The following is a 26,845-nucleotide window of genomic DNA, read 5'->3' as shown; positions in this document are numbered from 1 at the left end:
TAAATGAAATTGACACAGGTGTATCACAATATGTTGTAAATTATAATCTAGAGCTCAGTACATAATTTTTTATCTTTAATAATAGTAATGAATGTTATCGCTATTCATTCCTGTTACTTTCCTCAAAAGAACAGAACTCTAAAAGCATCAATATTTATTTCAAAGTTACAGAAGTGGTGTATTTGTTTTTCTACGTAAGTTTTTTAGGTGTTTCATAGATGGGATGATGGTACATAACGGATTGTGAGATTGTATACCGTGGAGTATGTGATTGCAAGGATTGGAGTTTGATACGGGGAAGTCTTTCTTATGGAAGTTAACAGTTCCCCATAGAGTAAAATTACTTTGAATCTCTATTTTTAAATGGTTCAGGAGTTTAACTGAATTAATGAAATGGATATATGCTTGAGGAAATCCCGGGGAAGATGCAGCATAGAATTGAAGTAGAATATATAGGAAGAAAGGAAGGAGGGAGGAAGGAAGATATGGAGGGAAAAGGAAAAAAGGGAGGAAAGAAACGAAGGAAAATTTATCATGTCAAAGAAAAAGGAGAAATACCTCAGATATTGAAATAATTAAGAAGACTTTATTGAAATAAGTTAAAAAAGACTTCATTCCTTTTATTCATCCATATAAGAAATATTTATTCAGGCTGGGGATGTGGCTCAAGCGGTAGTGCGCTTTTCAAGCAAAAAAATAAAAATTAAAAAAAAGAAGTGGGGGAGTGGAGAAAGAAGGTATAAAACAAAATGGCCTCTTTGAGAAACATTCTGAGAATGTGATTTTCTTTAAAACATTTTGATTTTTTCAAAGTATTAGACACACCTCTGCCCAAAGTAATTACTACATGATCAGAGTTATTCTAAAATTAAGTGAAATAACTTAGGGAAATAATCTCTGTCACTGAGCCTCTTCATTATTGCAAGTGACTCAGTAAGAACATCATCTTCCTTACTCCTTTAGACACTCACTCTACTGTGTTCTGTTTTCTTTCTCCTTGCTCTTTTTTTTTTTTTTTTTTTGCAATTTACTTGTTTATATACTTGCTACCTTCTGACCTGTGAGCCCTGAAAGGTCAAGGACTGTGTCTTATTTGACATTTTATTCCCAGATATAGCACTTAGTAGTTATTCAGTAAATGTTGTTTGAATTGATTACAAAAAAAAAAAATTCTACTAGGCTTAAGTGTAGTGACTGAATGATTTTCTTGTGCTTGGTTAAGTCTGTTAATCGAGTGGGTCTTGAACCTTAGCACACATCAGAATCATTGGAGGAGAGTTAAAACGCAGAGTTTATGATTGAGTAGTCTCCCACATGTGCTTTTCTAACACATTTCCAGGTGATGATAATGCTTTTGGTCTTGGGATCATACTTTAGGAACCACTGATATAATTACAGAATCCACCTCCTAACAACTCACATGAAAGTTCTAAAAGCACATTTATCTTTCAGGAAAAACTTTAGGTGAACGAGCTGTTGCTAGAGCACCCATGAATGGATACTGTCACCTGTGGTAAGTATACAGGATTTGTGCAGTATTTTGTGTTCTAATATACTGTTTATATTTTGCAATGGATTTTTAAAGCTACAACTGACCCAATGAACTTGTCAGCCATATTCACTAGAAAAACAAAAATGTGTTTAGGAGATAGTACAGCAACTGTGCTATTTTTTATTCTCATGTGTTTCTTTTTAAGCATATTTTAAATACATTTAATTTAAACTTTCATTGAAGACTTCATCAATGAATCTACTAAGTCTAATGCCTTTGCAGATGATAAATTATAATTAAATCTAACAACATAGCATTTTGTTTGAAAACATACTGAAATAATGTCATGTTCTAAACAAATATAGAAAGAATGCTTCAAATAATAAAAAAATATGTTAGCCATTTTCTTCTGAGTTGCTGAGTCATCAGATACAATTTCCATAGGTCAAAGAAAGGCCAAATACAGGAAAATTTTTATTTGTTTTCCTTAGTTGTAAATGACAGTAGAATGCACTTTGATACATCATACATAGATGGAGTATAATTTCTCATTCTAAACATAGGGAATTTAATTATTTGGGTGGCATGCGTGAATATCCTTAACGCAAGAAAAAAACTATTCAGGATTTGTTTCAGACCCTTTGTATATTTAAAATTATAAAACACAAATAAGAAGAAATACATTGCTTTTAGTTATTGTTCTTCCTTTTAGTTGCGTTTAATTCCTTAGTTTTCCCCCACTCCCCAACAATACAGATAGGTATTTTAGATGCTAAGAAGATGAAATAACCATTTATGACACTTTCTTCAGTCTTAGATTTCCATAAATCCATCCCCTCTCTGGGTGTATTTGATTCCCTCCTTACACTGTTATGTAAAAAACTCTCTCCAAATAGCTGCTTTTCCACAGGTCCCCATTTGACCTTTGGCAAATCATTTTTGCCCACCTAACTGAAGTACAAACCAACTTCCCAGATCATACTGTTTCTCTGGCTTGCTGTCAGCAGGGGGCGCCCCATCACAAAAATCTCATTTAAAACTCCGAGTGCAGGAATCTCATAACGTTTCCTAAATCCCCCAAATTTTAAAAACAAAGGCTGAAATATGAAAAGGTTTTTAGAAGCTGCCTTTACTTGGCCTAAGATGAGCTGCAATCCTGGTTCCTGACTTCTTTCATGACAAGGTGGTCCAAATCTCGCCCACCTCACCATCTCTTCCTTCCTCCTGTGAAGACTTTGCCTTCCCGCACACATCCTAGAGATGGCTAAGGCACAAAGCCTGCAGAATTTGTGAATGATTTCCCTAGCATGGCTTGCATGGATAGAACATCTTGACTTAGGAACTGAAGCACCTAGTAGAGAAAGTATTATTCTTACCCATGGTGCTTCTGCAAAAACTCTAGGAAAGGGACAGTTTTGCAGTTACATCCTATCCTGGTAGAGATTTTTAAGATCACTTCCCTAGTATATAGGAGTGTTGGTTATTATTTCCATAGCCACATTTTCCTAGATAGTTTAATTCATATAGTATTAAAATATACTAATAAACTAACATGTGTATTTGTTAAGTACTTCCTGTCTTCCATTTTTATGAATTACGGTAGTCAATTTGTACTGATCAAACATCTCTCCCCCCATCCCCGCCTTCCCTCCATCTCTCTCCCCTCCACCTCACTTTCCCATTCCTTTATAATTGGAGGTGTTTGGCATTTGGTTAGCCAGATTAGGACGCAGAAAGAATACACATTTTGCTCCTAACTCTGTCTGAGCTTTTTCCTTTCCCCACTATTTCCCTTTTCCTCCTTCTGCCCCTCCCTAATCCTGTCTTCTTCCTCTGAAGCTCTTCCTCTTCTGTTCTCATCCTTTTCCCATTCATTGATCTGTATTTATGAAGAATCACATTTAAAATGTACATTTAATGTAAATCCTCAACCTGAGGACATTTACCAATGTGAGTTTCCAATTTTCATAGAGGAACAATATTGAATCTTGTCTGAGGGTTTCCTAAGTATCTTGAGATCCATTTTGTAAGCACAGATTATGCTGAACTCACCCTTAGTAGTTGCTGTAGTCTATCTTCCACCAATCTGGTTACTTCTCCATTAATCTATCTTTTTTAAACTTTTTGTTGTGAAATAAATGCCTTGTCTGTAACAATGAGGTTTAACTCCAAGATTAAATCTCATCGATACATATGCAAAGCAATGATCCAAATGTGTTTCCCATGATTTTTTGGTATCAGTTTTTAATTTAAAAATACTCAAATGTAATTGATTGATAAATATTAATAAATTTGAATGCAAAAATTATTCAGTTAAACAGTTGAGGTAAAAGGTGATATAAGAGCAACTTAAACTTTGACTTGAGAAATAATGGGTGAAATTTAGGTAAACCTATTCCATAATTAATTATAATAGAACGTTGAGAAAATATCTTCTTTTAATGAAATAGTTTTCAGTATGTTAAGATGTTAAACCTTTTCTCGTTCATTCAGTATGAGTAACAAAGTATGGCCTGCAGGCCAAATTTCTGACTGCCTGATTTTATAAATAAAGATTTACTGGAGCACAACCACACCCATGCATTGCTCATAGCAACAGAGTAGTTGTAAAAGAGATTATCTGGCTCCAAGCCTAAAATATTTACCGTCTAGTTCTGCATCAAGTTTGCAATGTTATATGATGTTCTATAAGTCTTTACTTTAAAATAAAAGATGTAATCATTAAGAATAATTTTCATTAAGGGTTAATAATAGGTAACAACTAATAAATCAGGAATCACTTTAAAGATATAATTTTCATCTTTATATTTTCCAAAATGAATTGCTTTGTGACTTTAAGGCTGCTTAAACTTTCTATGTTATTCTGTTGTTTTTGTCAGACCAGGCTAAAATACTTCTGAAATCAAGAGAATAAATGACCAATGTATTTGCAGCTTGTAGGTCAAACAGGGATGGCCTTAATCATAAATAATGTCTTACATATTTATTGTACTCTACCATTTGCAAATTATGTCCACATGCTCTATAGCATGTGATTCACAGAACAGCCTGTTTTCATTTCTAAGTAGGGTAAACAAAGCACAGTGTGTATGAGTGTGCGTGCGTGCATCTGTGTGTGTGTGTGTGTTTGTGTCACACAGTAAGTGGAAAAATAGGAACTAGAACTCAGATCTGGTATTACATGATCACTCTTTCTTCTGTGAAGTATACTGTCTTTGCTTTCTCAAACTATATAAATTGCATTTGCATTGAATCAGAAAACACTGCAGGGAAACTAATGGAGTTGTACTTGATAAAACAGTATGGTTGTCAACTATTAAGAATATCTTTAATATTAATGCAAAGAAAATACAGAATTCTTGTCAAAGCTTTTACAGTTAAAATACCTCTAGATGGAGATAATATACCACATTGTTAACTTTCTTCAGAGTTCCCAACAACCTGAGAGTTTGGGAAATAAAACATTAAATTATGTTTTTAAAAAATTAACAATATTATAACTTAGCGAGGCCCTAAGCAACTTAGCAAGATCCTGTCTCTAAATAAAATATATAAAACGTCTAGTTCTGCAGCAAGTTTGCAATGCTATATGATGTTCTATAAGTCTTTACTTTAAAGTAAAAGATGTAATCTTTAAGGATAATTTTCATTAAGGGTTAATAATAGGTAACAACTAATAAATCAGGTATCACTTTAAAGATAAAATTTTCATCTTTATATTTTCCAAAATGAATTGCTTTGTGACTTTAAGGCTGCTTAAACTTTCTATGTTATTCTGTTGTTTTTGTCAGACCAGGCTAAAATACTTCAGTGGTCAAGTGCCCCTGGGTTCAATCTCTGGTACAAAAATAATAATAATAATATATATATATATATATATATATATATATATATATATTATAAAAGACACTTAGGTAGAAAAGAATTGATGACCTTTTTGGTAGAAGGTAGCCAGGTGACCCTGAATGCATAATATGTAAGAAGATAAATAATGTTTTAGATTTGAAAGAAACAAATTTCCAAAAAAAACAAGACTCAGTGACAAATTATTTAAAAGGGAAAATAATATATAATATATAATAATATTTATTTACAATATATAATATTTATGCAAACCATGGGTTTTTTGTTTTCTTTTTTCTTTACTTGAGTAACTTGGAGAGAATGTGTTGAGAAAGCAAAATAAAAGCTTAGAGATGTGCAGAAGTAGTTCTGGTTTCCAGAAAATACAAAATCAAATCCATTTCTGTAAATTATTCCTTTAATTTTAGCACAATGAGGTAGTTGAGTTGTTTTATAACTCTCTAGATGAGAAAGCAAAATTAAGTAGACTCAACGCAGATATTCCTAAAATGCAACATTATACACACACACACACACACACACACACACACATTTATTTATTTATTGCTGTGCTAGTAGTTGAAGTAGGGAAATCAGCCTAGTATACGTGGATTTAAGCAAGGCATTCTATCCCTATAGACAAGAAATAGATGTGTAGGCAAGTTGATGAGGTTACTCATGCTACCTGAAGGGTTTGAGCTCTGTTTTTTAAAGATCATTGTGAATGTGGAGGTTATTCTAGGTGAAGTCTATATATCTTAGACCCTAAGGTGTTTAGAAATTTTGTCAGTGGATTAAGATATAGAAGGTATGCTTACAAAAGGTTATCTGCAACCTAAAATAAAGGAACAGAGTATATGATGGATGGCAATAGTAATTCAAAAGATTTTGACATGATTAAAAATTATAACCTAATCTTTTCACCTAGAGATATCCCACATTCTTCTTTGAATGTGTATTCCTCCTTTTGATCCAAGAGATATCTCTTGGCAATGTCCTTATTCTCCTTTGAAAATATATATCTACTTACCTAAATAAACCTCCATCTATATCTCTGAAAAAAAATAAACATCAAAAATTTTAAAAATTATACCTAATAGAATGTGAATTAATAGAAATGTGGGTGGAGAGATGGAGAGAATAGTGTCAGAAATGCCTAATAACATTAGAGAAAAATCTAAATTTTAATAAAGTATGCAGTTTAATCGATAATAGCATATTAATAAAGGTATATTGTGACAATTTCCTATCAATGTTGCATAAAAATATTGGTGCAATTATGACAAATTTACTATAGTAATGTAAGGTATTAACAACAGGGACAACTATGTGTGGGTTATATGGGAACTATCTGTACTATCTGAAAATTTTCTATAAATCTAAAGCTATTTCTATTGAGAAATGTATATTTAATAGGAAGTGACCAAATGTTTTAAGTGCAAATAAGTTGGAAAATCATAATTCTTATAACAACAAGAGGGAGCTTGTACAGGTAGTTATGGGAATTTTGGAAGGATTGGGATTACTCCACAATCTAGAACTCTTTGTGGTGGTATGATAACAGAACTTCAGGGGACATTTCAAAAGAACATGATAGATAGACAATCTGAGTAAGCCTATATCCATATTTAAAAATGGAATAAATAATTAATAACTTTCCAAAAGAGAGATCATTAGGCCTGGATGAGTTCACTGGTAAATTCTACCACACATTTAAGGAAGAAATTACTACAATTTTCTACAATCCCTTTCAGAATAAAGAAGCAGATTATACATTTTCCAATTTATTCTATGAGGCCAGCACAACTCAAATGTCAAAATCAGACAAAAACATTATAAGAAAACCACTCATTGGTATCTCATTAATGTAGATCCAAAATTCTCAACACAATATTAGCAAATTGGATTATATACTAGAACCAAGTGGAATTTATCCTCAGAGATATGCAAGGTGGTGATTCAGAATTTTGAAATCAATTAATATATCACATTAACAGATCAAAGAATAAAAATCACATGATCATATAAATAGATTCAGAGCATTTAACAACATCCAACATTTATTCGTGTAAAAACCTGAAAACAGGGCTACGGTTGTGACTCAGTGGTAGAGCACTCACATGACGCATGTGATGCACTGGGTTCGATCCTCAGCTCCACATAAATAAATAAAGTAAAAGTATTGTGTTAATCTACAACTAAAACAGAAAGAATGAGGAAAGAAGAGAGAGAGAGAGAGAGAGAGAGAGAGAGAGAGAGAGAGAGAGAGAGAGAAGAAAGAATTATAAAAACCTGAAAAACAAACAAAATAAAGTCTCAGCAAATTACAAATAGAGGGTAATTCCCTCAAGTTGATAAATGTTTTAGGCAGCTATTTCACCACTGGGACTAAAAGACCTAACCAGAACAATTTTAGAGGAGAAAAAGTTTATTTGGGGGCTCATAGTTTCAGAGTCTCAATCCACATACAGCAGGGTCCATTCCTTGGGGCTCTGGGTGAGGCAGAGCATCATGGTGGAAGAGTGTAGTAGAGGGAAGCAGCCCACCTGATAATCAGAAAGGAGAGAAAGATATCTCCACTTGCCAGATACAAATATATACTCTAAATCCATGGCCCCAATGACCCACCTGTTCTGGCCACACCTCACTTGCCTCTAGTTACAACTCAGTTAATCCCATCAAGGGATGATTCACTGATTGGGTTAAGGCTCTCACAACCTGATCATTTTCCCTCTGAATGCTCTTGCATTGTCTCACACATGAGCTTTGGAGGACACCTCACATCCAAACCATAACAATAATGAACATCAAAAATCCTACAGTTAACCTCATACATAAATGGTGAGAAATTTGCTTTCCTGGATTAAAATAAACTACTATTAGTAACAAGGAAAGGATGCCCCTTCTCACCAGTTTTTCAACATTCTATTAAAAGTTATAGCTAATGCAATAAGACATGAAAAGTATATAGATTGGGAGTGAAGAAATAAAAATGTCTTTATTTCCTAATGACATAATTGTCTTTGTAGAAAATCCAAAAGAATTCACAAAATAGCTCATGAAATTAAATAGTTATGACAAGGTTGCAGGATATAAGGTTAAATACAAAAGTAAATAGCTTTCCTGTATACTAGGAATGAGCAAGTGAAATTTGAAATTAAAATATATTAACATTTGTACTATCACACCTAAAACCGAAATATTTGTAAAACTCTAACAAAACATGTACAATATCTATATGAGAAAGACTATAAAACTCCAATGGAAGATATCAAAGAATGAAAAAAATGGAGAGAGATTCCATCTTCATGAATAGAGACTCAATGTTGTCAAGATGTCAGTGTTTCCCAAGTTGATTTATAGATTCAACACAATCCCAATCAAAATCCCACAAGTTATTTTATGGATATCAACAAATTTAGTTTATATGGAGAGGAAAAAAGACTTAATTCAATACTGAAGGAAAACAAAGCCAATGGACTAACACTGCTCAACTTCAAGACTTACTGTAAAGCTATAGTAATCAAGACAGCATGACATTGCAGGGAAAAAAAGATCAGCGGAACAGAACAGGGAACTAAGTATAGATTCATATAAATATGTTCAAATAGTTTTTTACAGAGAAATAAATATAATCTTCCAAAAATAGTGCTGGAACAACTAGATATCCATACGAAAAAATAATGAGAGTGTAGACTTTATATCCTTCACAAAAACTCAAAATGATTATAGACCTAAATGTAAAATGCAAAACTTATAAAACTCATAAAAGATAACATAGGCAAAAACCTAGATAACCTTGGGTATAGCAGTGGCTTTTTATATACAACACCAAAGATTCACTCCATGAAAGAAATAATTTATAAACCAAGTTTCACTGGAGTTTAAAATGAAAAACAACGTAAAGAATATTAGAAAACAGGCCACAGACTGGGAGAAAATCTTTTTTTTTAATCTGACAAAGAACTGTTATACAAAATGTACAGAGATTACTTTAAATTTCACATTAGGGCAACAAACAACACAAGTAAGAAATAGAAAAAAAATCTGAATGGACACTTCACCGAAGAAGTTTTATAGATGGTAAGTAAGTAAAAGAGGTTCAACATGATATGTCATCAGTGAACTTTAAATCAACAGTGAGATACCACCATATACTTATTAGAACAGCCAAAATCCAAAACCCTGACTACACCAAATGCTGACAGGGATGTGAAGCAATAGGAATTCTTATTTACTGCTGGTGGAAATGTATAATGGTACAGCCATTTTAGAAGACAACTTGGAAGTTTCTTATAAACTAAATTGTTGCCATAATATCCACAATTATACTCCTTGATATTTATCAAAGAATTGAAAATGTATTTCTATACAAAAGTCTGCATATGAATGCTTATAACAGCCTTATTCATAATTGCCCAAACGTGGAAGTAGCCAAGATATCTGTCATTAGGTGAATGGGTAATTATATTGAAGTACATCCAGGTAATGAAATATTATTCATCACCAAAAAGAAATGGTCTGTCAAGCCATGAAAAGACCTGGAGGAAGCTTAAGTACATTAATAAGTAAAAGAAGTCAATTTGAAAAGACTGCACACTGCATGATTCCAGCTATATGACATTCTGGAAAAGGTCAAACTTTCTGGAAAAGACAGAAAAATGTAGAACACCAAGTGTGAACCCTAATGTAAATTATTGACCTTGGGTAATAATGATGTGCAAATGTATCATGAAATCAACGATCATTGATTTTAACAAATGTACCTCATGCAGGATATTGCTAATGGAAGAGTTTTTTGGGTTTTGTGTTTTACATGGGGAAGTATTTGGGAACTCTCTGTATTTCTGCTCAAGTTTGCTATAAACCTAAAAGTGTTCCATAAAATGTGTATTAAAACTTTTTATGTTTTAAAAAGATGATGACAAAAGAAAACACATTGAGGCCTAAAGTTACCATGGCTATTTCATAAAGGAGTTTGAGAGACTTTTTCTGGGAATCTACTTTTCATTTTTTTCCCCAAGAGTAAATAGACAAATTGCTGAACAAATATTATGTTCAGTTTGTTGTCACATAATTATTTATGTATTTTTTTATTTTCAGAAGAATAAAGTACATCATTCATGGGATACACAATTCTAATAACACTATTTCCAGGAAAGGTTAAGGAAAATGGCCTTATCTTAATGTCAAGTATTTATTGTTTTCATGTTAAATATTAATGAATGCTTTAACAATGCTTTTTAAATGTTATGTTTTGGTAGTATTTGATTTTAAATTTTACTTGATAACCACTGTTTTGATCCTTTTCAGGTATGCAGTTTTGTGTGGCCAGGTATCTGAGTTTGAGGGCTTACAAAACAAAGTCAACTATGGATATTGCTTCAAGGTATTTATCAACATTAAAAATGCTGTAATGTAGTTATATGTTTAATTAACAGGTATAAATCAGATTATTCAACAAATTAAGCTCTGGGAATATTTATGTTGTTTAAATTGTGAGCAGGAAATGAAATGGCACTCTTTAAGCTGTACTGTGACAAAAAAGAATCAAACTATTTGGGCAATTAAATATTATTATTATTATTCCAAATCCTGGAAATAAGTCACATAGGAAATGAGTGCTATTTTTTTCAAAGATATAGGGTTAACCTCTTAGTTGTTAGCTAAGTTATCAACATCATAAGTAGACTGGGCGTAATTACAATCTACATATGAACTTGGCAGGAGCAGATAGGGTCCAATATAAAGTTTAAACTTGCAGCAATAGATGAACAAAATAAGTAATTCACATACACATCACTTATTATTTGCCTTTAGTTATTATAGCCCAATAAATAATCCCTCAGGGTCATCATTTAATTATATTAATTGTTGGGGTAAGGAAGCCTCTGAGACAACACTCTAAGTCACTTTAGAGTTTACTTTTACTAGGAGTTAGTGCAGCTGCATTCAGTAATATCTGAAACTTAGAAGATGACTTTTCCTTTGGATATTTCTTTCAGGAACATCTAGATATAGCAATCACACTTTTACCTGAAGAACCCTTTGTGTATTACCTCAAGGGAAGATATTGTTACACTGTAAGTTGAATGCCTATATTTATAAATCTTATTTAAATGCACTATGAGTATATGATAGAGAGATAACTTATTCATTATGTTTACTGGGTGCCAATTGTAGGGAGACTATAAAATCAGCATAAATTTTGTATGAGTGCTTATGTTTTTATAATTGTGCATAAATGTATAATTTGTATACTATTTTAAAATTGTAATGCATATGTTATAACTTTAAAACTTGAAATTTGTTTATATATGTATAAACATCCATGATTTTTGCAGTTGTCTCACTTTGTGATCTCTTGGGTTGGCATCAACCACCCATATGCGTTCACTTTGTATATAGGAACACTACTTGTGGTTCTGTGGGAAGACTTCTTTTCATTCAGCAGTGTTTATTGAACATAAATTATGTTCTGGCTAACTGACCAAAAGATGAATAGAACACTGTTTGTTTTCAAGGAACTTAATTTAGAAGAGATATGAGACAGTGCTCAAAGAAAGCAGCTGGTCAGCCTTAGACCCAGTGTCTAAAATGGCATCATTAGTTTACAGAAGTAACTGAATGTGGAACTATATCTTAACAGGTACATGGAAAAGTTACCATGAAAGGGAAATGCTATTTGTAAGTGTGAACATTAGGGTGGACAAAAGAGGTGACTTTCTTTTTTAAGACTGAAAGAGGAATAAAGGTAAAGAAATTTGCTTTTATTGCCCACCCGCTGAAGATTAAATGTATATTTTATAGTTTATTTCTTGTTGCCTTAATCCTTAAAATAGTCCTGTAAAGCAATTATTCTTCCAGTTCTAAACAGTTCAAAATTTGAGTCTGTGATGTTAAAAACCTCCCCACAGTCCTAATTAATTAGTCTATGAAAAAGCCAACATTGAAATTAAAATTTGCTTAATTCCCAAAATCACTTTCTTTATATTATGTAACATAGGAAGGAAACTTACATTTTAATAAAGAAAAAGGAAAAAAAGTAAATAACCCATCTTTCCCATTTTAGCCTAGTTGTGAGACTGCAGAGTCAAATAGAATGATTTTTAGCACTCATGTTTTTATAATCAATATAATGTTCTAAAACACAGGATAATGTCTCCATTCCCTGTAGTACTGCACTATTAAATATACCATTCTTTTGCTAGGCTGTACTGGCTTTCAACAACTCACATTTTTATTTACTATTTACTTTCAATTGATCCTAAGTTATCTGAACTCTCCTTGAGTAGAAAACCTACATTTTACACTTCTTGATATCCTTTTCATCATCAAGCTCAGTTCTTCACACTTAAGCTTCTGTACAAGTATTTGTTTTTGAATAATTGATTGATTCACTTTGTATATAGGAACACTACTTGTGGTTCTGTGGGAAGACTTCTTTTCATTTAGGAGTGTTAATTAAAAGTAGAGAAAAAATACTGAAGACCAAGAATATTTAAAAGCAATAGTAATAAGGCTAATATTTGCATGGTTCTTATAAGCATTTTATACATTTAAAAATAATTTACTTATTTTAGCTTATTTATTTCTTCCAACACCCTGTAAGGTAATTGATTTGCCCAGGGCCACTTAGCTAATAAGTGATACAGAATAGGATTTGAACAGAGACAGTTTGTTCCCAAAGTCTTTGCTTTTTAGTAGTATGTTCTCCTACAAATTTTAAGTACAGGTGATAAATATGAGTTGCACAAGAAATAAGTTGGAATTCATTCCAGCAGGGGAAATAGAAGTGTGAATAAATGTATAAAGATCATTTCTAGCATATATAGACTAGAGAACTTAAAACTTTCTGGCCACAAAATATCTTAAAGTATGTATATGTGCCGTGTGTGTGTGTGTGTGTGTGTGTGTGTGTGTGTGTGTGTGTGTGTGTGTGTGTATGTTTTTAATCAGATCAGTAAAAGAAAAAGAAAGAAAGAGAGAAAGGTAAGGGGAAAGGGAAAGGAAGATCCAGAGGCCAAGAACACCAGCTCTGAGGACAGGTAAAGCAGCCATGAAACTACCTGATACCCAAAAGTATTTTTTAAGCCTGGTGAGCAGATCTTTGTTGGGGATTGAGGGACTGTGGGCCTAAACAGAGCAGAAAGTATAGGAAGAGTACCGCAGTTTATCTAACACTCAAAAAATACTTTTCCTAGGGAAAATAAAAAGGTGAACATGAATAAAATTCAGCAGAAGCAGAAGCTTATTGCAATGACTATTCATTCTCAGTCTTGACAATGGGGAAGAGGGAAGGGAAGGAAGGAACTCCTGAGACTTACAAGCCATTGACCCAACCTCACATGAGTCTGGGGCTTGAATGTACAAAATTTGTTTAGGCTTAAAAACCCAAGAAAGAAACTTTAATTCAAAACAAGCCCTGATCCATATGCCAATGACAGAAGCAAATTCTGTTCCTTCCTGAAAATTGTACTTTCACAGAGACTTTGTAAAACATTCACACAAAGTGTCCCAACAATGATGAGCTCACAGTCAAAAATTATAGACTATAAAAGGAAATAAGCCAAGAGGAATAACAATCAATGGAAACAAAACAAAACAAAAACCAAGTAAACAAACAAACCAGAACAGAAGTAGATCTAAAAGGACTTCAGATTTGGAAACATAGAATACAGGATATTAATCAGCAATATACAGCGTATTCTTTTTAAATACAGTGTATTCTTTTTAAATAAGAAGAATTAAAGGGAAAATGGATGTGCAGCTTTAGTAAAATTCAAAGCTATTTTCTGAGTATAAGCTGGGTTTATGGCTTTGCAATAAGACAAGCTAGAACTCACTAAAGAACTTGATAAATCTTTTCTCCTACTCTAGGATAGGAAGTTTGTATAACATTACCTCTTCTAATTATAGCATTTCATCCAACACTGGATGTTTAATTTTATCCATAAAATTAAATGAAAAATGAGTAAATTAAAAGTATTTCCTAATGCACTAAAAATGCATATGTTTGTTTTCTAGATCAAATTTCAATTTAATCACTTTATAAATAAATGTTATGGAGTAGCAGGTAAACACATTAAAAGATAATTATTATTATTAGTTCTTGGAAAACAGAGAACCTCTATATACTCACTTAAAGGACTCAAATTAAAAATTCAGGCAATAGCAAGTGTTGGCAAGGATATAGAGCAACTAGAACTCTCACATTGTGGTGGGAATATATGAATAATAAATAAATTCATGAATGAATGGTAGAGCAATTTTTAGGTATTTAATAAGACAAATGAAAATATATATTCATAAAAGACTAACACATGAATGTTCACAGCAGCTTTAGCAGCATAACAACATGGATGAATCTTCAAAGAATTATGCCAGAAAGACTCATTAAAGAGTATATAATGTATATTCCATTGGTGTGAAATTCTTGAAAAGACAAACTGTAGTCATAGATCAGTAGTTGCCTTGCGGCAGGAATTGAATAAGGAGATTGACTGCAAAGGGGCATGAAAGAGCTTTTGGGGATGATGGAAGTGTCCTATATATTGATTGTTTTGGTGATTTAGGATTATATACATTTAGCAGAATTCATTGAGTGATAGACCTATAATAGATGAAATTTTAGTTTATTTAGATTATACTATAATAAAGCTGATTTCATTTTTCATTTTTTTAAATTTATAATTCTTATTGTTTGTATTTTGTTTTGTTTGGGTACTGAGAATTGAACTCAAGGGTGCTTTACCACTGAGTTACATTCCCAGTAATTTTTGTTTTATATTTTGATTCAAGGTCTCGTTAAATTGCCAAGACTGTCCTCAAATTTGCAATCTTCCTTCCTCAGCATCCCAAGTCACAGGGGAGGCTGTGAGCCACCACTTTTAAAGCTAATTTTAGAAACACAGATGATCATAAATTGTAGAAATTAAACCATGCAAAAATATATCAAATAGCAATCAAAATAAAACTGCTAAACAGGCATGTGCATACACACACCATATAAATTTTAAGGCAAAATTATATCTAGAGATAAAAAGGGTAACTATACAATAATAAAAAGTTCAATTCACCAAGAATTTCTAAACTAGTATGTTCATAATAACAGCCTCAAAATTATAAAATGAAAGCTGACCAAATTATAAAGATAAATATACAAACCTACCATCTATTGATAGACTTCATCTACCTCTTTTTTTAATAGAACAAGAAAACACTCATAAACATTAGAATTTATGCATATTAAATCTCACATTTTAAAAGTTATTTAATGGACTGGATTTCTGTTACTCTAATTAACTTGGATGAAATTTTAAAACCATAATATTAAGTGAGAAAAACCACATCATAAAAGGAAATAAACAGTATAATATCATTTTTTACAAACTTCAAATCAAGTGAAATAAGCATATCAATAAGTAAAATTATATTGAAATGCAAATAATTTTTAAGTAGAGGGTAATGATTACCTAGAAATCTAGAAGATGGGAATAAGAAAGAAGTTGTTCAATGGAGTTTAGGAATTATCAGCTACATCAATACCCTTCAAGTATTCATTTCTGAACAAGCTTAATCTTTAATTGCAAACATCTAATATCCATATTTGAAAAAATGAAACACTTTTAAGAGAAAGCAAAAACTATATGGAGTATGAAATTAGTTTGTTTGGTTATTGGTTTAAATAAGTATACTGGATCCTCCCTCTGCACCATTTCTGAGTTGAGGTTCCTTATTCTATTTCCATTTTGAGATGCTGCTTCTGATTCAGGAGGTAGGTTGGCAGCTAAGAGTAGGCAGAAAAAAAGTAAAGCTGAGCTTCATAAGTAGTAAGTGCTAGGCAAAGAAGTACTCTGCACTTATATCAAATCAGATGAACAAAGAGGATTGGATATTATTCTCCAATCTATATGAGTATTCCAATCTGGTTTCAAAACCAGTGCTTCTGGAGCTCATGGCTTGTTAGGATTATGAGAAGAGGCTTGGGATGTTGCTCTGGGGTAGAGCACTTGCCTATTATGCATCAGGCCCTGGGTTTAATCCCCAGTGCCTGACCAAAAATAATTATTGGAAAGGGAAGCAAAATTAATATTAATATCAGAAGTGTGATATCTCTCATGTGTTATTTATGGGTATTTTTATTTATAAGTACATACATATACATACATACATATAACTGGGGAGAGATTAACCATTCAAAAGGTGAACAACTTTTGAGAGTAATGTTCTGTATTTGCAGATCTCAAAACTCAGCTGGATTGAGAAAAAGATGGCTGCTACTTTGTTTGGAAAAATACCATCTTCAAATGTACAAGAAGCTTTGCACAACTTCCTTAAGGTATATTTTATCTATCTGTTATTTTGGTATCAAATTGGCTACCATCTGTACCAGTCCCTGTGATCCTTGTTGTCAAGGAAGTCTTCCTCTTTTCCACGTGTAGATCTCCAAATGAAGCTTCAGTTTGAATCCTAGACTTGGCATGTTCTATTTTTAAGCCTTTCATGGTACAAGTTACATTTCTACTCAAACTTCTAAAGCAGCTGCATATACCCTAGATCCTGGTAATGACAAGCTGCTTTATAAAAATAATTTAGCAGCTTAAATGAAGGTTTAAGTAGAGCAGCCTTTACTACCAAATCCAGAAGCAGCTCCCCAAATCATGTGAGCATGTGCAGAAGCAGTCATACCTGATTATCAGACTTGTTCCTGGTACTCCCGGTGAGCCTAATATAGAACCAGTTTCATCTCAAAGCACTAAAAGATATCAAAAGGAAGTTATTTTTAATAACCACCTTCTAAGCTGCAGACACACTTCTATGGAGGATTCTCGGGGCATCAGATCCAACCAGTATTTTTATTCCAGTATTATAATACATTATTGCTATGCTAATACAAATTTAAATAGTATGTAAATATGAACATATGTTAATAAATGTGTAATATATCCATCCATATAATCAACTTTCTATAGGGCTAATCCTTTGCCTTTCTTTGGAGCAAATTATAAAATCTTATAGTTACAGGTTGAGCATCCCTAATTTAAAACTCAAGAGTTCCAAAATGATGCAAAATCCAAAATTTTTGAGCACCATCATATCATTTCTCAAAAAGTTTTAGATTTTGGAGCATTAGGGATTTGGAGTTTCTGGATTATGGATACTCTACTAGAAGGTAAAGTCTATACACGTTTTTCAAAATTTAATAAAGAAATCAAAGCTAAAACACTCCTGGTCCCATGCACTTTAAATATGGGATACTCAGCCTGTACTAAATGTTGTTTCTTTCTCCACCAACCTAACTCAGGATTTATAAAAATATAAGTAAAACCAGGCTCTCAATTGTATTGTCCAGTGCCAGTATTTGCATTATATTTTAGAGATATATTTTGTAAAATAGAAAGGGAATTTAGACATCAGGAGTCTGAGGTGGCAAATAGGCTTTCTTTCTTTTGCCATCTCTGACCAATCGCCAGTGGCTACCTGGAGGGCTTTGTGAAAAAGTAAGTGTTCTGAGATCAAACACAAGCCCAACAAAGAGAGTATAGTAAATAAAAGCACACTGACTACTCTTTTATTTTTTATTTAAGTGATCTTTTTGTTTTATGAAAAGGGAATCAAGGAACAACTAATTTGTCCAGTTTCACACAATGACGATTGAAGACTCGATTTAATATATGAATGAAGCCAAAGAGTACAACATCTTCATTTCTTTCATATTTTTATATCACTGAGAATTAGTTCTTTCATTTTAAATTCTGTAAGAATATGTATCATGGTAGATTTAAGATAGATGATTTATACAAAAGATGCCAAGTTAATTAGAAAAAGATGTATTTGAAATTAAAACTCATTTCCTCATAATATCACAGTTATGATTGGAAATTAGATTTTCATAACACTGTAAAAAAGTTCTTAGAAGATGCTAATATGCTTGAAATAATACACAGATAAAATCAAACATGGTTATCAGCACAATAACATAGAGATAAGTAGTACAGATTCTGGAACTAGAGTACCTGGTTCAATCAGCTCTACCACTTATGGGCTGATTAACATTGGGCAAATTATTAAACCTCTGTCTCTTTCAATTTAATCAACAGCATGGAGATAATAGTACCTACCTGATAGTGGTGTTGTGAGGATTAAATACATTCATAAGAGTAAATTGCTTAGAGTATGTCTAGCACCTAGTATGTGCTTAATTTACTAAAGAAAAAACTCTCAGAATTTTAACCTTATTAAAAATTTAAACGTCTGGGAAAACTATCTTGGGAACCCTACCATTTGATCATTATTTAGATTCTATATGAAAATGTGTTCTATCGTGTTTGTCAAAAAGAAGGGAGAAAGCACAAGGAATGCTTCTCTCCATATTTACTTCAACAGCTGAGGGTACTGAAGAACAAGTGCTGAGGGGTAAGGCTATGAAGGAAAGAAGAAACTCGTCCTGGGAGTGGTCGGGAGGACAAAGAAATAGCACAGGCCTTGGATTCTACACCTAAGGAGAGTCTGCAACCCCTGGTTTCCCCAGGAGCTCATGTTGTTGGAATTCCTGTTCCCAATCCATTCCTCCACAGAAAGTTCACAGGTTCCAGGAATGGGTCTCCAGAGCCACCCAATAGGGTGCGTGGAGGTCAAGAACACTGACTTAGAGTCAGACAAATGAAGCTAGGACTCAAGCATTTTCCTGTCTGTATGATCTGAAACACATTTTTAAAATTTCTCCTACTCTCAAATTCTTCATCTATTAAGTGGGCATGGTAATACCTACTTTTTATGGTTTGTGTAAGGACATAAAATAATACATCTAATGATCTTGGCCCAGGGTCTAGCATGTTAAAGGTTCTAACCAAATAGAAATATCAGCTACAGTTATTTTACTCTCATAATGGGAAATCTGATCCTCCTCAGCTTCCAAGAATCTTAGACTGATCATCATCTGTGAATCCGTTATGGGAATTCTTTTAAGCTGTAGAATGTTTCCCACCTCATCCAAAATTCTGGCATGATTCTCTGGGGGCAGTGATTCATACCCTGGGCAATGCATTAAAATCACCTGAGAGCTTTGAAATATGAATCCAATGCCATTACTCAGACTATTAGTTTCAGAATCACTGGCTAGGTCAAGATATGGTTTATAGACAATAAATCACATTCATTTTAAGTATACAGTTCAGAGAAGTTTGACAAATTTTTATCCCCATATAGCCATCACCATTTTAAAAAATAGTATTTCCATCACCCTAGTGAGTTATCTTTTACACTTCGCTGTCAGTTTTCTTATTCCCCACCAAGGTAACCACTAATCTGCTCATACAACTTGTACTTTTGTGTATATCTGGCTTCTTTCACTCAACATATTTTTAGATTCATTCATTTTATTGAGTTTATCAGTAAATCTTTTCATTGCAGAGTAATATTCCATTATGTAGATATACCACAACCTTTTATTGGTCAATATTTGCCCTGTTTCCAGTTTGGGCCTATTAGGAATATTCTATAAATTTTCATTTATAAGCTTTTGTATAGACATGTTTTTATTTTTCTGGGGTATGTACCTGGGGGTAGAATTGTTGAATCATATGGTTTTACAACTTGACCAGTTTTTTTAAAGCTTTCAAGGTGATATCAGTAGCAACCTATAGGAGGGTTGGGAATTACTAAACTAGAGGGTGAATACATATAGGGAGATATGGCAGTATTGGTGAACAGTATGTGAAACATGATTTCACATACTTTTTGCAATCATATAATAATCCATGAGTCTTTATTAGTTGTTTTACCAGCTATAGAGCTTTCTTCTATGTCCTGATATGGTATAAGGCAACTTCCTGAAATTATGAGACGTTTTAAAGCAACATTTATTTACTCAACAGTGTTTATTAAGCACATAGTGCTTAACACATTAGACAAACACACTAATGTCAAACACAGTTAGATGCAAGAAATACAGAAATGACCAACACAGTTCCTGCCCTCAAGGAACTTGGACAGCCAGGTAAACATGTACAGAAGTCTTTGCCAAGTGTTGTAATAAAGAGTGTTATCAGAGCCTCTTTAGAAACTGCCCCTTAATTAGAACATAATACTAAATGTAATTCATCTAAGGGCTTTAGTAAATGGTTAGAATCTGTTCCAGTTTAGGAATTCAGTGTTGCCAATAGTCTGTATTCCTTTGGGTTTCATTTGTTTTTAGCTATGAGAACAAAAAGAAGTATTTCAATTTCTAATCACTTTGGCTAATTAAACACAGGTGTTAAAGTAAAGTATGCAGAATTAAAACGCCAGCATTGAAGAAATAAACTGCCTACGTGCATACTATTAGGACTAGTGTTTCAATCCCAGATGGGATTGGACAGAGCTGACACAACTACTGAACATACAAGCAGGTACAGTTGGACAAAGTTCATTCTATCCTTGTTAGGATGGCTCAAGAAATGTATTTACTAAACTAGAAATGTTGAAGTGAAAATAATTAGACAAGAGAAGAAGCAGGAGAACCAGAATCCATCAGCACCACAGATGGCTCTACATTCAAAGTTCAGGCTAGAACTGAATTGACAGCTTCCTTTAATCTGTTGGTCTCCCTTCTACACAGGTCCACACATTGGTCAACTACTTGATCTTTAAAAATTGTACCCAGGCTGAGTTCCCAGCCCGGGAGATACGGTCCTCCTCTTCCTTTTGGAATAAAGTGTCTTTTACAAGGAATATGCTCTGTTAAGATATTGCAGCACCCTTCAGCACCCTAACTTGGACACACACACACACACACACACACACACACACACACAACTTCTTCAACTCAGCAATTCAATTTCTAGAAGTCTCTTCTATAGACATAATCACACATGTACATAAGCACATGGGTACAAGTATCTCACTGATTGTTATTGGGGATAATAGAGAATAAATCTAAATGTTTACTGGGGAATCCTTCATTTAATTAAGGCGTATCCACAGTATGAACAATAGAGTAAGTCTGTATATACTAACATTAAAATGTGTCTGATTCTTGTAGGTAAAATAAAGTTTTGAACTCATGTGCAGAAAATGATCCCATTTTAAATTTTCTTTCAAAAACCGTTTTTTTTTTCCCTCTACTTAACAGAAGGTCTGGTAGGCTGCATGTCCTATTTATGTAGGTAGTCTACTATTAGGACTAGTGTTTCAAGAATCTGTTTTTCCTTCAAAAGGACTTGCTGTGATGGACTTCAAGTATTATCCAACTCATATAGAATGTGTTGAAATCATAAAAAGTTAAATATTAATCTCATGGAAGATGCTTGCCATTGTTACCAATCATGCTCTTCTCATTACCTCAAGTGTGTGAAATGTATAGGACCTGCCTTGCAGTGAATATATCACCAGTTGTTTTTGTTGTTGAAAGGAAAAAAGAAAGCATAGACAAAAAAGAGTGAAGGTAATGATTATGTTAAGGAATTTCAAAACTTAAAGTGTCTCAATGCTTTGTCAGCTTTATGACCATACTAATCAATTTCATTTTAATGGTTAAATGCAAAAGCCATGTTTATGCCCAAAAGACACTTAGATTGATAAGATGATTCAAATGTGAACAACCAGCCTAAGTTCTTAGAGCAATTATGTTCATAATCTTACTTATTGAAATATATCCTCATCACTTGTGGCTGTTGTTTTAATACTGTCCTGTTATCCTCTTATCTGTTTTCTCTTAAATTAGGCTGAAGACCTACACCCTGGTTACTCTGTGCCCAATTATATGTATTTGGCCAAGGTAATGAAGAACACTATTTAAAGATCACTTTGAATCCATTACATAAAAATGCAATTACCTTTAAAATGACTTTTTTCATTTCCAGTGTTATATAGATCTTCATGAAAATCAGAATGCTTGGAAGGTCTGTCATTTGGCATTATTACTTCCTGTTGTTACCAAAGAGGTAAGTCTAGTGACAATGAGTGATGGTGTCTTATCAGTACTATTCAAGCTTAAAATAAGAACAACTGACTAAGTATATTTAGAGTTTTCTTTATTTATTAAATTTGAAAAAAATGAAAAAATAAAAAATAAAAATAAATTTGACATTTTTAGCCTTATTGAGGTATAATTGGAGTATACAAGTATTTGTATGTAAGGTGTATAACTTGATGTTTTGATATATGTGTACACTATGAAGTTCTTGCCACATTGAAGCTGATATTTCCATCGCCATACAGTTATCTTTTTTATTATTGTTTAAAATACTTAAGATGTGCTCTCTTAGCAAATTTCAAGCATACCCAACAATATTATTAACTACAGTCACCAGGCTGTGCCTAAGATCTCCAGAACTTATTCACTTTCCAACTGAAAGTTTGTACCTTTTGACCATCCCAGAGGAAATAGGGAGATGCTGACAATCACTCTTACATTTTCTGCTTCTGTGATGGCATTTTCTTTAACACTAAGACATTTTGACCTGGATTTTACATGTACTGTGAAGTTTTAACATTTGCAATGGTTCTGAAAAATAACTATCACTAGAAGACCACTTGAATCTTTTAAGGGATATGAAAGTCATGGGCTAGCAGATAAAACATCCTGATGCTTGCTAGGTGTAAAACTACAGAGAATGGATCAAGCCCCACTGGGAAGGAGGGCAGACAGCACATGAGCTAGCGATTAAACTGTGTAGGCAGCAAACAAACTTAGAGCGCAGTGAGATTATCCAAGGCCATCGAAAGGATTAAAAGTGTGTATTAACATTTTCTTTGTTTTTTGACACCTTCCATTAATGGAAAAGTAACTACTGCATTGCCTCTTGATCTTTTATCCTAAAATTCAGACTTCTAGGTATGCTATGTGGTTTAGGCATGCTTCAGGATTCACAGTTCAGTCTCTGCTTCTCTGAGTCATTGCCTGGTATTGTGGGAACAGATGGAAATAGGTAAAGGTATTCTTGCTCCCTTCTCATACCACCAAACATCATCATCCTCTGATTCATATAAAAAAAAAAAAAAGTTCTCTGGAAAAACTTTGCTCTTCTGTGTTGAAGGAGTGCAGGTTCCACTGTTGGTCGTGATCTGGAATGTAAACAAGTAAGACTCCTGTTGCCCTCTAGGAGCTTGTGGCCTGAGAGAACATATGGTATACATCCAAGTGACTGAGATTTAAAGTAGAAGGCATGAAGTGCTAAGAGAGGTACAAATAATTGGTTATGGAAAGTTTGAAAATGGGAAAATTATTTCTCCTAGAAGAGGTTAGGTGACATTAGAGATGGTTTTTAAAAGGTTTGTGTAATGGGGAAGTGTTAGTAAAGCATGTTGCATGTCATGAAAGAGGCACAGAAGTGAGAAAGCAAAGATTTGTTTGCCTGGGGTGGAAGGAGTGCTCAGGGCACTTGTAGGAAATGAGGCTGAAAATGGGAAGTGACACAAGATCTGCCAAGGAACCTTAGGGTTGGGGGATGTCTATGTCTCTAAAGAGGATCACTGAGTCCCTTCCACAGACACATGAGCAAGGTCCTGGGCTGCAGATATATATTTTCTGGATATTAGGAATTCCCAACAGGGTTGATTGCCCTTCTAACTCAAATCCCTTATTAGGTTCTGTAAGTTAATAGGGGGTACAAAATGGTACAATCTCAGTAGCAGTTTTCCAGAAGACAAAGTTTTAGGTAATTTTTTTCAGCAGAAATCAGATTTTTGTCCCTCTAGTTGCTTGCTATGTGTTGGTGATGGGAACCCTACTGTCTTTCACATTTTTCCTGAATGATGTCAGTTAAATACAATCATTCATTCATATTATAATGTAATATGAGAATACAGTATGATAATGCTATATAATACCTGGTTTGACTTACAGATTTTATGCATGAAATTTAGAGCTCTCACAAGAGGCTAAATATTGACATTGCTCAGAGTTTGGTCCTTGATCTGTAAGTCTCTTATCTTCTCTCCTATTTCTTCCTCTCCCCATCCCCAAGCCTGTCCTCCTTGGCTTCAAATGCCATACGTATGCCAGGGGTCCTAAAATTTCTATCTCTAGACCTCTCTTCTGAGATCTAGCACAACTTCCTACTTGACATCTCCACTCGGATGGCCTCAGACCTCTCACACTCAACTCACCATCAGTCCTTCGCATCTTCTGTTCCTCCACCTTCCTCCTTAGTAAGTAGTACTTCCATCCACCCAACAGGGAAACCTGAAAATCATTCTTAATGCCTCCTTCTCCTACTCCCGCCCCAAGCGCAGACATACCCCCGGGCACCAAGTTCTCAGAATCCCTCTTTTAAACCACCCCACTTTTCACTCTCTCCACTGCTGCTGCTCAGAGCACCACCTGCCTTCACCTGGCCTTCAAGGCATGAGAGCCTCCTAGCTGTCCTCTCACAGCTTCCTTGCCTCATGCCTTTTTGAGAGAGTGAAGTTCCACATTTTTGGCATGTCCTTCAAGACTCTGATTTAACCCCTACCAGTCTCAAGTCTCCCTTCCCCTTTGCCCCATGTTCATCCCTGCCTTTCACCCTTAGAGCTTGCCCTTCACTCTTCCTGAAACACGCACTTCCCACACAGCCCCTCACCCCTTTCACTCGCTTTACTCCTACTCATCCTTCAAGTCTCACCATAAATACCATGGCTTCAGGAAAGACATCCATGATACCCCCTGGCAAAAAAGGTCCTCATGCTTTCCTTCATATCATTTAGTGCCATTGTGATTATACGTTATTTGTTATTTGTGTGATTGTTCCATTAAAATAGCAAATAAGTCTGCTTCATTCACCACTTTATCCCTAGTGTTAGTATGTTGCCTAGCTTATTACCATTCAGTAAGCACCATTCAGTAAGTATTGGTAGAAAGAATTAAGACACTAATTCTACACAAATAAAAATAATAGTGTGAACACTAATAATAAGTAGGACTGTTAGTAAATATAACTAAGAAATTTGGATGCTGTATGAGTATTTCTTTAGTAAGCAAGATAGCATGAGCAGATATTTCTCACATTACCTTCTTCTTTTTCTTCCAGTGATGTCTCCACTTATAATCTTAGTAATTTTTTTTAAATTTCTTTTCCAAAGAGATCAAAATGAAGTGAATTACATATCATTCTACCTGTCTCTAAAAAGATTGTTCATGTTGAAATATAGCTCATTAATGATTTTGCTAATCATCAAAATGATTTATCAGTGCCACAAGTTAGAATTAAGATCACCTGGAATTGGCTGGGCATGGTGAAACATGCCTATAATCACAGTGGCTCTGGAGGCAGAGGATGCAAGTTCAAAGCCAGCCTCACAAATTTAGCGAGGCAATAAGCAACTCAGTGAGACCCAGTGGTCAAGAGCCCCTGAGTTCAATCCCTGGTACCAAAAAAAGATAACTTGGGCCTTAGTTTCCATTCCCTCATGAACTTGCTTAACATACTTGCCTCTTTCTTGTGGCATTTGTAACCTCTTCCTTGTCATTTATAGACATGTCTTTTGTCCCCTACCAGGGAGCTCTAAGCCCATCACACTCCTATTTGATATTGGGAATGTCAGCCAAGGTCTCTGGAGCACAGTTTGGCATGTGTAAGCAGCTTTACATTCCCAAAATTTGAAATTGCAGTATTTTTATTATTCATGTGGACTTTTCTTAACCCTAGGGAGGTAATCTCAGATCCTGAGAAACGTTCCTTTTTTAAAAAAATAAAATAAAAGGGATTTCTATGTCTAAGGCAGTGTGAAAATATTGCTGAATGAAATAATGACTTCACCAGTAGCTTGAAAGTTGTTTGCCTAGAGGCAGTATTCATGTTCATTGGCCTGAAGTGTACTGAGAAAGCTAAAATACAAAAGTATTGTGTAATTTGTTTTTAACAATGATGGATGTGCTAATCTGGGGAGGGACTATAGTTTTAATTGCTGTAATATTTTAAGTGACATTAATCACCCTTCTAAAACAAACTCATAAGATAGTTGTCTCTAATATAAGTAAGCTACTTCATAGGTCAATAATGTGTGTGTATGTGTGTGAGTGTGTGTGTGCACACATGCACACATGTGATTTTTCTGGCTCTTAGTTTTCTTCACATTTTTCTGGTAGGGCTAGGGCTTCTTCACATCTCATAGTTGAAGAAGAAAACAGTAATACTGTTAACATGCTGGTGGTTCCATTGTGTCAGCTTGCATGGAAGGCTTTCCCCTTCCTGAATCCTACCACTCCAAATCTGATGCAAGAAGATCATGGGAATAATTGCCCACATTACCCATATCTTCATATATCTGGATCATACTTGGCCATCAGAAATCCACAGTTTCTTTGTTATGACCTTCCAAAAAAAATATGCCTGCACTGAACAATAATCTATTTCAAAGTACCAAAAATTATTGGAGTAAGTGTGTGAAATTTCATTGTACACTTGTATTTTCTTTATAGGACAGAGAGGCAAACAAAGAGGTGAAAAAAGTAATGACTTCTTTGAAGAGGTAAATAAAAGAGCTTATTCTTCAACAAATCCAATGTGGTCTACTAAAATTTAAGTTTCTCAGAGTTATATTTTT

General features: G+C 34.0%; 1 protein-coding gene across 32 annotated transcripts in view; it reads left to right on the top strand.

Annotated features, from left to right (window-relative positions):
- Positions 1–26,845, top strand: part of Rmdn2 (regulator of microtubule dynamics 2) — a 255,562-nt gene that overhangs the window by 54,333 nt on the left and 174,384 nt on the right. For 30 of the 32 annotated variants that reach the window (XR_013429058.1, XR_013429052.1, XR_013429051.1 and 27 more), the window contains 6 exons: positions 1,453–1,513; positions 10,649–10,724; positions 11,341–11,418; positions 16,578–16,676; positions 22,041–22,094; positions 22,180–22,260. Coding sequence is in view for 21 of the 32 variants with exons in the window: in XM_078029359.1 (XP_077885485.1) it covers positions 1,453–1,513; positions 10,649–10,724; positions 11,341–11,418; positions 16,578–16,676; positions 22,041–22,094; positions 22,180–22,260 (449 nt within the window). In the remaining 11 variants the exon portion in view is untranslated. Of the gene's footprint in view, positions 1–1,452; positions 1,514–10,648; positions 10,725–11,340; positions 11,419–16,577; positions 16,677–22,040; positions 22,095–22,179; positions 22,261–25,797; positions 26,771–26,845 lie in introns of those variants that run through there. The other 2 variants (XM_078029348.1, XM_078029347.1) reach the window with 2 other exon arrangements.

The sequence above is a fragment of the Ictidomys tridecemlineatus genome, chromosome 12 (genome assembly GCF_052094955.1).
Source record: "Ictidomys tridecemlineatus isolate mIctTri1 chromosome 12, mIctTri1.hap1, whole genome shotgun sequence".
Taxonomy (NCBI): domain Eukaryota; kingdom Metazoa; phylum Chordata; class Mammalia; order Rodentia; family Sciuridae; genus Ictidomys; species Ictidomys tridecemlineatus.
Note: the sequence above shows the minus strand (reverse complement) of the source record. Positions and strands in the feature narration are given on the sequence as shown.